At 51.5% G+C, this 15,521-nt stretch overlaps 1 protein-coding gene across 13 annotated transcripts in view; it reads left to right on the forward strand.

The window, feature by feature from the left end:
- The window catches only part of Nfia (nuclear factor I A), a 306,327-nt gene that overhangs the window by 167,323 nt on the left and 123,483 nt on the right, over nucleotides 1-15,521 (forward strand). For 11 of the 13 annotated variants that reach the window (XM_087212645.1, XM_021255657.2, XM_021255656.2 and 8 more), the window contains one exon: nucleotides 503-568. The exons of the other annotated variants lie outside the window; for them this stretch is intronic. In XM_087212645.1, the coding sequence (XP_087068771.1) occupies nucleotides 503-568 (66 nt within the window). The remainder of the gene's footprint in view (nucleotides 1-502; nucleotides 569-15,521) is intronic. 13 annotated transcript variants of the gene reach the window in all.

Genomic DNA, 15,521 nt, shown 5'->3' on the forward strand with positions numbered 1-15,521 from the left:
CTCTCTTCTCTCTCCCACGTGTGAGCACAGGGCCGTGCCACATGGGGCCCTGTCCTGAGGCCGGATGCTCTGCTGCTCCAAGCACATGTGCACTGGCACCATACGGGGGCGCTGCCTGCAGACCCTGTCGCCCAGTGCAGAGCTGAATGCCGACAGCGCTGATGGCTGATGTTTGGGTGGCTTTTATATACCAGCTTCAAAATGTGTTTGGACACTTGATTGTGTTCGGAGTCAAGCTTCAGGTGTGAGCAATCAAGAATGAAGTCTCTGCCAGGCTCCAGGGTATAAATAACGGAGAAAGGCAGTGTGGGGATGGTCTCTCGGCGAAGCTAAGCGTCCCGGGACACAGTGCCCACCTGGCTCTTCTTTCGTTGTTCATCTCGCTCTGTCGCTCTAATGTCTTCCTCAGTTTAGAGGCTGAACTTTTTGAGCAAGCTAGCACCTCTGATCCACTTTCCCTCGCAGACCCTGTAATTTTTGGCTGTGTTTTTATCTTTTTCAGATCCAAGTCAATCTGAAAGTCCCAGCCAGCCAAGTGACGCTGACATTAAGGACCAGGCAGAAAACGGTAAGCTCAGTGTGGGCCTCCAGCTGCTGCTGCAGAGCCCGCAGGGCCGAACCGAGGGTCTCGGGGTCTGCTGTGTGGGTGCCTGCGGTGGGTACCCTGAGGACTCAGGGAGGAAGCGCGAGCAGACTTCTCTAGGGGGGTAGAGCACCCAGGAAGCCCTGTGAAGACCCAAATTCCCAGCGCTGGTCCCCTCGTTGAGCTGAGAGGTGGGCTCGGTCTACCAACCAGATTCTTCACAGTGGGAAGCGAGACCCAGGGCCTTGCCCACTGATGTCTGTTCCTTTTGAAGTGGCAGCGCCCAGAGTCCTCACTGGTGACTTCAGCTCCTTCCCAGACAAGCGTCTCTGACGACTTTAGGCCCTCAGCCCTAATCTCTACCTTTGAAGCAGTTCACACTTTAAATCATCTAAAATAAAACTGAGGTTATAGGAGAGTATTAAATTCCTCAAGTGCATAAATACACAGACTTTCTGTTGTAGAAATGTTATTAGAGTAGAATGTGCCTTTACATGTGAATGTAATAGCACCTTGCAAAACGCTGCGTTTGTGGAATGCACTCCAAGTGCAGAAAGACTGCCGTGGGCTGGAATTTTAGATGGCGCAGAACCATCAGTTCCAGTGACGGCAGAAAGGTGCTGTGGAGGCCCCTGCTGTGTCTGGATGTTGTCGCTGGTAGGTGGGCTCAAACATCGATCGTCTCGTAAAATCCAAACTGTTCCTCTTTGGCCTGTCACTTCTCACCTCTCATGTACAGCGGGTCGCCTGACCTCTCGGCTGTGGACTCCTTTCTCTGAAACCGAGGCCTGTACCTACTGTGGAAGAATTAGGAAACACAATATGCATAACATGCTTACCTACTGTTTTTCATGAAGTTAGGGGAAAACACTACTGGCCGAGGTTCAGTATTACGGTTCTTCTCGGCCGCCACACTGTTTTGCTGCCTGTTCAGGTGGCCTCAGCCTCGGTCAGTCTTTTGTGCTGTTTGTTTCCCTTTTGTTCCCCGGCTGATCTTTCCACAGAGACAGAATCATGGGAGCATGGCGGGAGAGAGGGTCAAGCTGACCGCCTTGGGTGTCCTATCTCTTCAGACTCTGTTTCATCCCTTCCCCTGGGAAATTCCCCTTGACAGGCTCCGGCATTAAATATGAACGGTCTGACTGTTCCTCTCTTCATCCTGATATTTTGGTAATATTTTCTATATCCAAGTTGTTTTTTCTTTTTAAGTAGCTTCAAGAGGACACGAAAACTCTAAAGGTTTGTTTTTAGTGTCATAAACAGCTACCTACTATTTTTTGTTGGCATTTTAAAGAGCAAATTTATAGACTGGTTTTATTCTTCATTTTGCACTTGACTTATGGATGATGCTTAAATGTTCCCTGTACTATACTTGCACACAATCTCCTTGAAGATGTATCAGGACACCTGTCTTATTTTATGAGTCTCCTCTTGTTGCTGCAGGCTGTGTGGTTTGCCGTGTGGGTCTGGCCCTTGAAGTGGCTTCAAACTCTCCCTGCAGATGTAAATGGGAGCTCGGGCCTGCCATGGTCCTCTGGAGCCACCGGCAGTCTGGCCTGTGCATTTCCCTCCCAGAAAGCAGCCAGGATAGAGCCTGGAGGCTTGGCCATAAGCGTGGCCAGACCTCGCCACGTTTGCTTTTAACCCCAGACTACCTAGTGCGTCTTCAAGGAGTTGCAATGCCATTCTGGGGAGAATGTGTGAGTTCACAAAAGCAAACTGTTCCTATCTAGCAGCTAAAGCAACACATTCCCACCTTTCAAATTCTTACTTATTTCAAAGACAAAGAAGTAGAAGCTGCTTTGTCTTCCACTACCCCAACCAAAGAGTTGCCACGGTGCTCAGGTCTTCCGTCTGCTCTTAGTCCACTGCAGATGGAGTTATCTGGGGAGACTGTCTCTCCGTAAAGACAGCCAGTCCCTGCAGGAAGCAGGCATGGCCGTGGCGTGGCGTTTGCACCTGCTGGGTGATTCCTTTCTGGTGTAGCTTCAGTCCAGTGTGTGGCCTCTGCTTCCCGGCCCTAGCTTGTGCGAACCAGCTCCTGAAAGGTGTCCGACTTGTTTTGTTCTGAAAGAACAGCTTTCACGGTGTAGCAGCAGAGCTCTGAAGTTTTGGATGGCTGAGAACCAACACACTTTGCCATCAGAGGAAGTGGGGACTCTTTCCCTGCACCTGCATGCACTCGAGGGAAAGTACTGTTCTTTCTATCTTAGCTCCTGAAAAGGTAATGGGAAGCGAATGGTATTCCCCATAAACCATGGAGAATGGATAGGCAAGTGGTAACCTGCAGTTTTATGCAAAACCGTAAACCAGGCCACGGAACTCGACCTAAAGTGGATGCAGCTTTCCTCCCTGTCCAATGAGTGTTTTTTCTGCGGAATTTTTGCTTTCTTTATTGTGGTCCCTTAAGATTTAACTGTAAAGAAAACAAGTCTTGGTCCAGTTAGCATTTGATGGGAATTTTGAAGAAATTATCTGAGGCCCAGAGATAAAATACCAGAATGTCTGAAACTCAAAATTAGTATAATTTAATGGTTAAAAAGTGCCTCTGAAGTCAGAGACCTGAATTCAAATTAAGTAGCAGCCAGGTGACTAAGTGAGCTGCTACCCCAGGCTCAGTTACTTGTGAGTAAAGTAGGGATGCTGAAGAACACAGCCTCTGGGTGTCGAGGTGCACGGGAAACAACACAGTTACAGACCCCAGGTAGCCGTGCTTATGGTGCAGAGAGAGTTGTTCTAAATGTGAGGAGCACATATGTTCATGAGCCCTGAAGCCAGGGGCCTTGGAGGGACGGGGGTGGCGTCAGAAAAAAAGCAAGGCTTTTAGAGACACCTTGTGTGGATTCCTGCTCTGCTCTGAGATGCCAGACAGAAGTTTCTTCCTTAATTCCCCACAGTGCTGCATCTGCTTCTCTGCTCAGCGCTGTCCTCGTGGTCCATCCCTTGCCCCTGAGTCTGAAGACCGGCAGACTGCAGAAGTCAGAGTTTCAAGACTCCAGAGCGCATGCTCAGGAAGAAAGGCTCCACCTAGGTGTCTTTAACATGAGCTGAGTTTTCCTTGGTGCAAACCAAGTAGAATCTGGCTTATTAAAAGGCAGGCTGATTAAGAGTAAGATTCACAGCAAATTCCTTTTTTTTTTTGGTGCCAGGGGTTGAGTTCAGGACCTTACGCTTGCAAGGCAGGGGGCGGCACCACTGAGCTAAATCCCCGGCCCAGCAAATCCCTTTTAAAAATAATTTGGCACAACAGCTAGTAGAAAGCACCTGGTGCTTATTTGCTTCATGAATATAACGTTTGCAGATGAGCGTGTTGTCATATCCCTACTATTGTTGAGTGTCTACTCACTGTTGAGTTACTGAAAGGTTTTGAAACTAAAAAAAGCATAGTCTGAAGGAGCTGAACATCTACTCTGAGGACAGGAAAAGGCCGTGAGCAGACACCGGGCTGAGAAGCACAGGCAGGACCAGTAGGGTCCAGAAGCAGCTGCGGTCATGTGAGCGCCTGCCTGGTTACTGCAGGGAATGCAGCTCAGATAAGTTCCCAGCCCCAACAGGAGCCCCTGCAGCCTTACCCAAGGCACGGCAGCCTGGCCTCTAGCTTTTCAAGAGCTCCAGAAGGTTTTCAGCCTCACCTGTTGGACTTGGACTTCACACATCCTTCACACATGCATGCGTGTCCCTGGGGTAGAGCTAAGGCTGGTTGCTAAGCAGAGCATTCCTGGAGCAGACCCTTGAGGGCTGCTAGGTGTCCACAGGGCCTGTGAGCATCCTCCAGAGCCAAGCATCAGCCCGGCATCCATGGAGCCCCCTCGATGAAAAAGAAAACGTCAGGTTTCCTTGCCAAAAAGCATACTGAGTTCACATTCTTCCCTGTTTACTGCCTCTCACCACCTGCATACCCCATAATAACCTCATCTTGTGGTTTCACTTTCCTGACTTTCCCTTGGCTGAACCTGTTCGTTCCTCCTCACTGACTGGTGGTGGCCTGTATGCTGGTGACATCAGCCCTCGGATGATCCTGGCCATCAGTGAAAAGCCATTCGTCATGATGCTTGCCCCAGAGTTTGAGAATTCCCAGCATGACCTCCCAGCTTGAAGATCAACCTAGAATATTAGCTGGATCTAGATTTCATGGTCACCATCCTGACTTATGGCATTCCCACCTGGAGTTGTTACACCAGACATCAATGTCTAATGTTGCTAGATAGACAAGGAATGTATTTGTCGTCAACCCTAACTGTCCATATTTCATTAGTTATCACTTATTTCTGTGCATATTTTGAATATTTTAATGTTTGCAGAAGGTCTTGCAAAGCTACTGACTTCCTGACTTAAGATCTGTTGAAGGATTCACTTTGTTATTTGGGGTGAGATAAGTATCAATTTCTGTTTCCCTTTTAGATAAATACTCTTTTATCTGATAATATGCTCTTTATAAATTAGAGACCCTGGGCCAGGGATTTAGCTCAGTGGTTTCGCTGCCTGCTGTGCAAGTGCAAGGACCAGAGTTCGAGCCCGGTACCAAATAAATAAATAAATAAATAAATAAAAATAAATTAGAGACCCTCTGGTTAATGTTTTAAGTTGCTTTTACTACCTCCTTAAATATACAGTAGATTTACTGCAATATTATATTGCAAAATTAATACATAGTGGGGGGGCAAAATAGAACTCATAATTCCAAACTGCAAGAACTGTGACTAGCGGGTGGACTGTGTTTTAAGAATGAGTGTGATGAGTGTGTCATTCAATCGGATCCTTTTAAGCATTCTGAAGGCATTGCAGACTTCCAGTTTGCATTCTTTGGGTGAGCAGGAGTGACCCAGCACCATTGACTTGTAAATACAGTCTATCAATATTTCATCATTTGCATAACTTTCCTTTACAATTACCTAGCGACAGTTATTCTCTGCAGTGTTCCTTCAAGCCCCTGCAGGGACAGACACAGTAGAGTGGCCACCATGATAGCAGCAATAGCGGTGGTGATCAATATTCTAAAACGTGTAGCAGGCCCGACTTAGGAGACATGAACCCTAAACGCCTCTGGTTTCCAGCTCTGTGTAATTAAACTCTGACTGATGAATTCCGAGCCCTGTGGTGGAGCCAGCTCTGCTCTCAGCCAAAGTGACCTGGCCTGAGTCAGCCTGAAGTGAGGCGGATTCCACTCTCTGCAGTGTTGGGAGCAGGCTCGCTGCCTTTGACCTGGGGCTGTGATCAGCGGCCACCACAGCCAGTGTGGGTCGGGGCAGCCGGCATGTGTGCTGATTGCCAGGTAGCCGAAGCCTGCATGCTTTATTGTCTACACGCGGGCTGGCTGTGCTGCACAGACCTGAGTTTGGCAGGCCCTGTTCTCCTGACTTTCCAACTCTGAAACGACTGCTGGTGAGCCTCACCCACAAGGAAATACAGAGGAGAGAGGAGCAAACTTTCTTTCTGGGCTTCCAGTTCTCCTGTGGCTCTGACTCAGGTCCCGGGATGATCGGGAATGGCGTTAGACGGTTCCCAGTGGAGAAGTGCTTTTAAGTGTTTATTTGTAAGTTACATGGGATTTTGAAAATTGTCCGCAGAACTGGATTCTAAAAATATGCAGTGATACAATTCATGCAGTATTGGAAATGGGCTGGGGAAAGAAACCAAGTGAGAGCCGTGGTCGGGCCGGGTCTCGGTGCGGTGGAAGGTGCGTTGGCGCCGTCTGTGCTGCTCTGCTCGGGGGCGGGGGCGGAGGGCTGGCCAGGGAGACAGCCCCCTAGCGGAGATGCCTCAGAAGGACGCGCCTGACGCCACTTCCCCGTACCGCCCGTCAGGTAAGAATCCGCGGGAGGAGTGTCAGAACCAGGAGCGGGTTTGAGCCCTGCGTGCTGCAGATGACAGTCACTTCTGACCTGACACCTGAACAGGGTTGTTGTTTTTAAGTGTGTCTGTTCTTTTGGAAGGATTCTTCCATTTGTGGATGATGTTAGTAAAGTGAGTGTAATATAAATAATGCATTTGCGGATTTGGAGTCGCTAATCCAGATGATTAGTTACCTGCGGGAAATCCACGCCTTGGGACTTGGGGCACCCCGTCTCCCTGCAGCTTCTTCACTCTTCTCTTCAGATTTTTCCCGCTCCTGGCAGCCCTGTCCCCTGGGCATGAGCTTGTCATTAAAGGCATCCGTGGGGACGGAAGGCCCGTCGGTGAGGGCGGCCACACTGCAGAGGCCTCTGCTGGCTGCCTGCTTAATTTCTATACTTGGTTGATTTTAACCCAGAGGGAACAAGGGAGCCTCATATGCCTTATCCACAGGCATCGTATGGCAAAGACCCAAAAAGATGAAGTGTAACAGACACTACGCAGGCCCAGAAAAGAGGAAGAGCCTTCCAGCTCTCCCTGTGAAGGAGGCAGTGTTTGCTCAGATCTCTGTAGGTATTTTGCAACCAGAGAGCTTCTCAGCAAGCAGCACTTGTAAACTCAGAGATGAACAAGGAGAAGCCAAATCACAGCTTCCGAGGAGGTCAGATTAGAAAAGTGGAGTTGCTGTTAAACACCCGACCCCAGCCTCTGCTGGGTGAGATCAGTTGTCCCAGTCACTCAGAACCTCGTGCCTCAGTTTCCCCCGACAGGGAGTCACCGGGAATCTGCCGCATGCATCTGGACTCTAGTAGATGTGTGGCGGGAGATGGAGCAGGATCAGACAGCCTCCTCCTGGGGCCTGACAGCCCCAGCAGGGGAGACGACTCGATTCATGCATGCATTCATTCAACACGCATTCATCAGGGGCATTCTAAGAATCAGGCTCCATGTTGAGCAAAGAAGACAAAATTCTGCTGTTCGTTGAGCTTTCCTCCTCGGGGTGGAGACCAACAACAAACTGCCCTATGTGCAATGCCAAGCGGTGCTAAGGGCTATGGAGGGAAATAAAGCAAGACGAAGGAACAGAGCACGGAGGGTGCTCAGGGAAGGCTTCGCTAGTCTGTCCACATTTGAGCTAAAATCTAGTTAGCAGAGAGGCTGCCGCAGGTAGGGCCTCTTGTTCTTGGGAGAGGAGTCGATGTGTGCGTGCGTGTGTGCGTGCGCGTGTCCGCTTGCACGCTGAGCGCTGACTTTGCGAGTCCTCCATCAGCCGGGCCAGGCTTGGCGGAGGCCTCAGCAAGCCCTTCAGTTCTTGATGCCGCCTGTGTGTCCCGTGCTGTGAGGGCCCCCGCGCTTGTGCTGAGGTTATTGCATGGCCGGGGGTGGGCGGTGTCCTTCCGTGGGCCCCAGAAGCTCCCTCACACGTGCATCACAGAGCTGAGTTTCCTGCCTGGAATCGTGGCTACAGGTACCCGCTCTTGTCAGCGACTCCTGTTCGTGATGGAGGTCTGTTGGTGGAGGTGCAGCTTGATGTTTGTCTCAGGACACCGTGCATTTGTCAGCCCCTGGATCTCAAGCACATCTACAGGGAAGGTTGATTTTGCTTAACAGTTGCTGGACTTAGCAAATAAAAATACAAGATGCCAAGTTAAATTCAAATTTGAAATAAAAACAATGAGTAATTTTTAAATAATGCATAGGATGTATTAAAAAAGTATCCAACTGGGTGGGGTGGGACACTCCTGTGATCCCAGCACTTGGGAGGCTGAGGCAGGAGGATCCGTGGGAGTGGGAGGCCACCCTGGGCTACATGGTGAGTTCAAAGCCAGCCTGAACTGCAGAGCCAGACCCTGTCTCAACCTAAATATGTCAGTAAATATCCATGCTTTGGTCTAAAGCAAGCCTAGCTCTCCACATTCTCCCCTGGGGGTCACACAGGCAGTCATACACCAGCCTTGGTTCATCTGTGATAATTTCACTGATCACAAACTCAAACCACTGGCGTTCAGCTAGGGAAATGAAGCCAGAGAAGGCACTGGAAGTCCTCATGATGTGGCTGCTCACATTCCACCCCACACCCGGGTCCTGGCCCAGGGGTTTTCTTGGAACAGTAGGCCCTTGTCAACCCCATCACTTGTATATACAGAAGCCGAGAGTCCCGCAGCCATTGCATGCAGGCGTGTAAGTGTAACTAGTGGGACGTGAACCAGTGACCACTGGGATGGCGAGCGAGTCACTTGTTCAAAGCCCATGCAGAGGAAGTGTATCTTGTCACAACATCTAGTTATTGGTGGAGATTTACCACATGAACGATGATAAAAATAGAAACACAATCAAAGAACAGAGCACCGGGAAATCCCACTTCAGAGATGGGGTGGAAGAGGCACTTTGGATGAACTGGAAGACAGACGGAAGCTAAGCCTTCACGTTTCCATTTGTAATCGGGACTCCTTGGCCAGGGATGAGAAAGCCATCAGAAGATAATAGAGAAATGCGATGTGAGCTTTGAACCCCTCAACTGAAAGGAAGCAGTTGTGCGTGGGTTCAGGGGAAAGTGCTTTTGGAAAATAGTGTTGAACGCCACTGGGCTGTAGAGCCAGATTGGAGGGTGCTCATGAGGACCCCAATGCGTCCCACCTCCACTGTGGACTTCCCTCAGCCCACGTGTCCTCCAGGAACAACAGCAGGGGAGGGGATGGAGTGTTGGGGCTGCAGGGTGAGGACATCGGACCCGGGAAAGGACAGCAGGGCAGACGGGGAACTGCACAGGAAGAATCCCAGGCAGCAGGGAGCTCCGGGGCATCCCAGAGCCCGGTCGCCTGCTGGAAGGCCTGTGTCCCACAGGAAGGGCCTGTGCTCATGGCTGCCCTTGGCCAGCTGAGGCAGCTTGGCCTGCAAGTGTGCAGTGGGCCCAGAGGGCAGCAGGGGCTGTCATACAACCCCACCTGTGGCTGAGCTGAAAGGCTCTTTGCACCAGAGCCATACACTCTCCTACGGGTTCTGTCTGCAAGATCTCGCTCAATCTTAATGCGACCTTGCCAATAAGTGATGCCCGGGTTACAGATGACCACACTGAGACACAGAATTTAAAGAGCGTGTGCATAGGCTAGAAGGCAGACAGCACACAAACGCTGCATCTCCAGAGTCGGGTGGCTCAGTACACTGTGCTATCGTAGAAAGGAATTCAGACTCTGGTCTACAACTCATGAATGTGAATTTAGACAAGTAAACCCTCACGCTTTCTCTTTCTCAGCTATAAGATGAGATGTGATCGCCTCCCAGAAACGTGCTTTGTGGCAGCTTTGTTTGTGTTAGCTCCTTCTCCTTCCTCTTGTTTCTCTCCATCTAGGAATGTCTTCCTTCATCCTCTCATCTTCCTGGGCAGATGCCTCAGCCTTGTTCAGGCGTGCACAGGCTTGGTTAGGTGCACAGAGCTGGCGGGACAGTGTGTGTGTGTGTGTGTGTGTGTGTGTGTGTGTGTGGCATACATGCGTGTACATGTTTGCGAAGTGTGCTTGGCTTGTGCCCCTCCCTCCCATCCACCCACTGCCTCCAGACCTCGGCCAGGAGCTCCTGGACATGATTTGCTTGTTTCAAAGGTGTTGGCAATGTAATGTTTTTATGGAAAAATACATCCTTACTTTTAATGAACATTCCCTCCTCTTTTTGTGCAGCCTCAGATATTATGAGTCTGTGGTCCATGAGCAGATGTTTTTGGGCAGTAGACTAAATTTCCGTTGGATTTTCCTGCTGGAGGTGGAGGGAATGAAATGAGCCGAGTCGTGAGGTATTTATACCAGGCACCAGCGTGTTTGTTGGATGGCATAAAACAGTTATGGTTACCAGTAAATTTGAAAGTGTTTTGGGCTGGGGATTTAGCTCAGTGGTTCCAGTGCCTGCCTCGCAAGTGCAAGGTCCCGAGTTCGATCCCTGGTACCAAAAAAAAAAGGGTTTCAGTTCCAAAAGATGTGGGAATGTCATTTTATTGAAAACACGAAATATTTATCCCCATTCCCCACTTTTTGTGCAATGCAATAGAAATTTTCACCTTAGCCCCTTCATTTTAGATTTCTGAATTATTTAAAAGAATCGGTTAATTCTCCATTTCAAGAGAGCAAGACACAGTTCGTTAGGGTATCTGACTCCTAGCCTGTCCCACACCCACAGATCGCATGAACTCCATGGAGAGGTTTCGCTTTCAAATTTGCAAGTGCTGCCCAATTTGAGCTTCTTGATTTGCTGTGCCGCTGTGCTTTGGAGATGGAAAGGGGGTCGCGGGCTGCCTGCCGGCTGAGCTCCCACAGCCTGGGGCTGCTGTGCAGCCTGGTGTTCGCCCCTGCGCGGTCTCGGGTTTGCAGATGGGCCCCTCGGGCTGCTCACAAGAGACCTTAGCCCAGGGCTGAGCGGGAGCTACCAGCCCAGCGTCCTGGAGGGAGCAGGAGAAAGCCCACCTGAGGCCAAGTGCTGTATTTCCTGCTCTGGCCCTGTGGCACGGGCTGGAGGGCCCAGGTCCTCACACTGGCACGGGCTCTGGAGGCGCAGCCTGGATCCGCTCGGGACGCAGTGGGAGGAGATGACTCCCCATGCGACAGTGATGGCAGCTCGATGCTGTGAGAAACACTCCACGGGAGGAAACCATCACACGGGTGCTCACAGGGAGAGGTGGAAGCTGCTGCCCCAGCCGGGGTTTCAGCCACTGGGTCTGCTGCAGATTCAAGGCGGAGCGCCGTGGGCCAGGCGGCAGAGGAGACCCTGGGGCGGTGTGGCCTCGGAGCCCGAAGCAGGCCTGGCCGTGAGGTCAGCGGCCTCCAGGGAAGGCCAGGGAGGCGGACTCAAACACAGGATGCTGGCAGCTCGGAGCTCTTTCCGCGCAGACTCCGTGAAACTGACAGAGGCGAGGAGGTACATGGCCATCGGGAAGCTGCGGAGACACTGAACTCCGTGCCGTCGGGTTCCAAGGAGAGGACAGCGGGCGGGTGACGCCTGGAGGGCGAGGGTGAGGAGGAGGAGGTTTCAGTGTATTTCCTGTGTCTTATTCCCCAACCCAGGGAACCCGAAAATGCTGCCTCTAGGAGTAGCATGGGCATAAAACGCCATACAGCCGTGGCCATATACTGCGTCATGTGATCATGTCATGTAGCTCGTACACGCTGCAGCGCGTCATAAAACATAGTTCGGGTGAATGATTGTGGTGGTGGCAGCAGTGAGAGTCGCTTAGCTAACTGGAGAGCCTATCGGCTCGTTTAACCAAGCACCAACACATGGAAACAGAACTATGGCACAGTAGGCCACAAAGTCTGGTGAGGGAAGGTGGGCTGAGCCCCTGTCCTGGGGCATGCGATGGACTGTGGGAGCAGAGGGCCGAGGAAGAGCTGCGGTTTGGGGCTTTTCCTTATGAGCCAGGGCTGGAACCCGCGGGTCCCATGTGCTAGGCAAGCGCTCCACCACTGAGCTATGCCCTTGTCCAGAATTAATTCTGTGTCATTTTTTAGAGGATGCAAAATAAATCTAAAAGGGAGTTCCAGTGTTTTCTTTGGGTGACCCACTGTGTCTTTTGAGGAGAGCACTATTCCAGGCCGCGCACTCCCTGAGGCAGACAGGGTGTGGTTTGTTGCAGCCGGTATCCAGCCCTCACGGTACTAGAGCAAATGGATAGATTGGGGTGAATGGGATTTGGGGGAGAATGGAGTGGCGTAGGATCGAGTGGATGGATGGGTGAGTCCCATCTTCAGATCTGAAGTCTTGAAATGGAACCAGATACAAAAGCTCAGGTTTGGCCTCCCCCTTCCAGGGCATCCCATCCTGAGTGTTTATGGACATGCATGCTGCTCTGGGCAGGGGAGGTGTGAACACTAGTGGAGGCAGGCCCCTGTCCACCCTGGTGCACCCTCGGGAAAGACCTGCACCTGGGAGGGGCGCACAGTGGAGGAAGGGAGAGCAGGGGAGTGAGTTGCTGGTACAGAGCGTCTCGGGCACCTGATGGAAACCCCAAGGTGTACATGTGCTCCCTCCCAGGTGTGACCTGGGACCTTCCTGTCCTCGGCACTGGTCCCACACCCCGTCCTCACTGAGGAGACCGAAGTCCGTGCCAGTCACTGTGTCTTGTGCCTGCACCTTCAAGGTCTGCAGCTCCCTCCCGTGCTGCTGCGCTGTCTTGTGTTTCCACCCTGTGCACACGCAGAGTTGTGTGTGTGGCAGCCTTCGGTGAAGGCCGGGCGGGGGCACGTGGGTCTCATCTGGGGACACAGCCACCTTCCTGGTGATGTACACATGGGCTTCCTTCCTCTCTTTCCTGTCTTCTCTGAGCCTCTCCTGGGTCTTGCTGAGTTCTAAATGCATGGGAGTTTCAAATCTCACACTTTCTTGAGTTTTGTAAATTTGCCTTTTTGTAAATCTCCTTTCTTAATAAGAAATGCACCACCAATGGATTTTCCAAATCGGTGGGTAGACTGCTGAACTTGGAGTGCGTGTCCTGAAGGGCAGGGGAAGCCAGGCCGGGCAGCGAGAAGAGTGTGCTGGGCCGGATACCCGCAGCCTCCCACAGGGCCTCATCTGCTCGGTGCCTGCATGGCCGGGCACTGTGGGTCCTGGGGAGCGGAGCTGCTGACTGCGGCTGACAGCTACAAGACACCGTGGCTGAGGGCGGAAATGAAATTAGAATGTGACTCCTTTGGCATCCACCTTTCAAACCTAAGCTTCCCACTTTACTCTAATTCGATTTGGTGGATGTCGGATGGAAACTAATACAGTTAAAGAGAACTTCATGTAATCTCACTAACATCCTTACGGCCCGATGCTCAAGGTTCTCTGGTCGAGGATATTTGCATTTGCATTTATAGAATGGTTACAGCCAAGATGCAATGTGTGTGAAGTCCTTGCTTTGAGAATGACATTTCCAAGCTGTCACAGTCTAATGTGCTCGGAGCTCAGACCCCAGTGGGCTTTCGTGGTGTAAACATTGAGGGAAAGGCCCGGAGTGGCCCGGAGTGGCCCGGTGAGGTCACTGCCGAGTGAGGCCTGGCGAGGCTGGGTGCTGAATTCCAGCCTGAGAGGGTGAAGGGGAGGCCCTGGGGGGGTCCCCACAGCCCATGACGACGGGTGCCCGTGAGGGTCTCTGTGGAGAAGCTCATTACTGAGCCTTTGTGGCTCCACTGTGCTCCTCTGCACTTCCTAGCTGTTTACAGTGAGCCATACAACTCTCGGCACAGGAGTCCCTCTCCCTGCCGTACGTCCTCAGCAACACCTGCCATGTGCCCCAGCCTGGTCCAGGAGTCCGTCGCCGGACCACGGGACCTGGAGGAGCAGAGCCAGGTGCGCCAGGCAACACAGCGAGCCCTGACATCCCTGCTGCGGCGGGGTCGTCTGCTCCTCTCACTGCTGCTTCTCCACACATCAGACAAACCCAAGTCAGACAGTTGCCTGAAAGGCTACTGAAATCCTTCTCCAAATTCGCCAGCAAGTTGTGCAGTTTACTGGAAAGTCATTGGTTTAGAAGTTTGAATCCGTTGATTGCAATTTTTTAAAATATAACACAGATGTTTGTTTAATTTATGCACTATTCTTTTTGTGCTTTTTTTTTAATCTGCTTGTTTTTGAGACAGGGTCTCACTGTGTGGTTCAGGGTGACCTTAAATTCGCTGTGTAACCTAGCCTGGCCTTGAACTCACGGCGACCCGCCTGCCTCAGCCTCTGGAGTGCTGGGATTCCAGGTGTGTGCTGCCATGCTCGGCTGACCACAGTTTCGATAGCACCTGTATCTGTGTGACTCTCTGCATCACTTCTGCAGAGGTAGTGGGGTGGGCTGGGGACCCCTAAGCGGAGGGCAGTTCTCTTTTCCATCCACCTGCTTTCCTCAGCACGGAGCCCGCCTGTCAACAGTGTTCACAGACCCCCGCTGTAAGCGCAGAGCCGAGGACTCTGTCTGCCCACGAGGGGCCCCACTGCCAGTGTGATGTGGTCATGTGACGCTGCCCACACTCACGTGGTTCCCAGCCACTTCCTCTGTGCAACCCCACACCCCCAGCTTAGCCATCAGCGAGCAGCACCCAGCTCTGCCACCTGTGCGTGGTGAGTTTGTACTGAGTCTCTTCAGCCTGGCAGTTAGGTGCAGTCTGCATAGCTTAGACTTTTCTTCTGGGGGTCGGTCCGCTCAGCGACAGAGAGGCCCACAGTGTCCGTGCTGTTTGGCGTAGAGACGTCCGTCTCATTAGCTGCTGTGGGCCTGAGGAATACCGCAGTCTACAGCAGTTCTCGTTTGTGTTTGGTAGTCTTAAAAGAAAATGTCAGTCTCTGCTTTCTTAGGCTCTGGTCAGAAAGTTCTGGTGAGCATAAAATTTAGATCCCTGACGAGTCACGTCGAAGACCACAGAGAGAAGATCTGATCCCATTTGGAGTCCAGCTCTTACTTCTGACTGAGGCTGTTTCCACCCCCTCACCCTAATCTCTGCCCACCATAGATGTGCCTTCTGCTATCCATGCTCCTTTAGCAATAGTAACTTTCATAGAGAAATAAGATCTCAAATGACACGTTTGCCTTGTGGTGCATCTTTCTGGTTGCATTGAGTTCCGTGCCCTAGGGTCAAAGGCTTCAATGGTGCCCGGTGCAGGCCGGGTACCCTGGGCACATCTGTCTGCCCAGGGCTGGCTGCACCCTGTGCTCCAAGTGAGGAGGCTCCACTCAGACTGACATGCGTGGTGTGGTCGGTGGAAGAGTCGCCTTTGGTTAAATGGTTCATTTGTTTCGTTGGCCTGATGAAAGTTACGTGAACCACAATGACTCACAACAATTACCAGTTTAATTTCCTTTTGTACCCTGTATTTATTTGAAACATTTACTCTATAAATACAGGGCCTGTGGATAAAAGATTTCTCTAAAAGTCACTCTCCTTTGGAGAGCTTTTCATCGGTTGGTGTTCGTTTACGTGGGCTCTGCTCTGCAGGCCGTTGAAGGTGTGCATCGACAATCTCACGGACCCCTTCCCATCTCTTTACATTTCCTCTACCAGAGGCAATGCCATGAACCTTAGCGGCGCTGAGTGTGATCAGCTTCCGATCAGCCCATCACTGCAAAGCACTGATCCACTGATCCATAGCTTGCATCGCTTAA

Source organism: Heterocephalus glaber, unplaced genomic scaffold (genome assembly GCF_053883595.1).
Source record: "Heterocephalus glaber isolate CG9 unplaced genomic scaffold, H.glaber_assembly_v1.0 deba00001442, whole genome shotgun sequence".
NCBI classification, from domain to species: Eukaryota; Metazoa; Chordata; class Mammalia; order Rodentia; family Bathyergidae; genus Heterocephalus; species Heterocephalus glaber.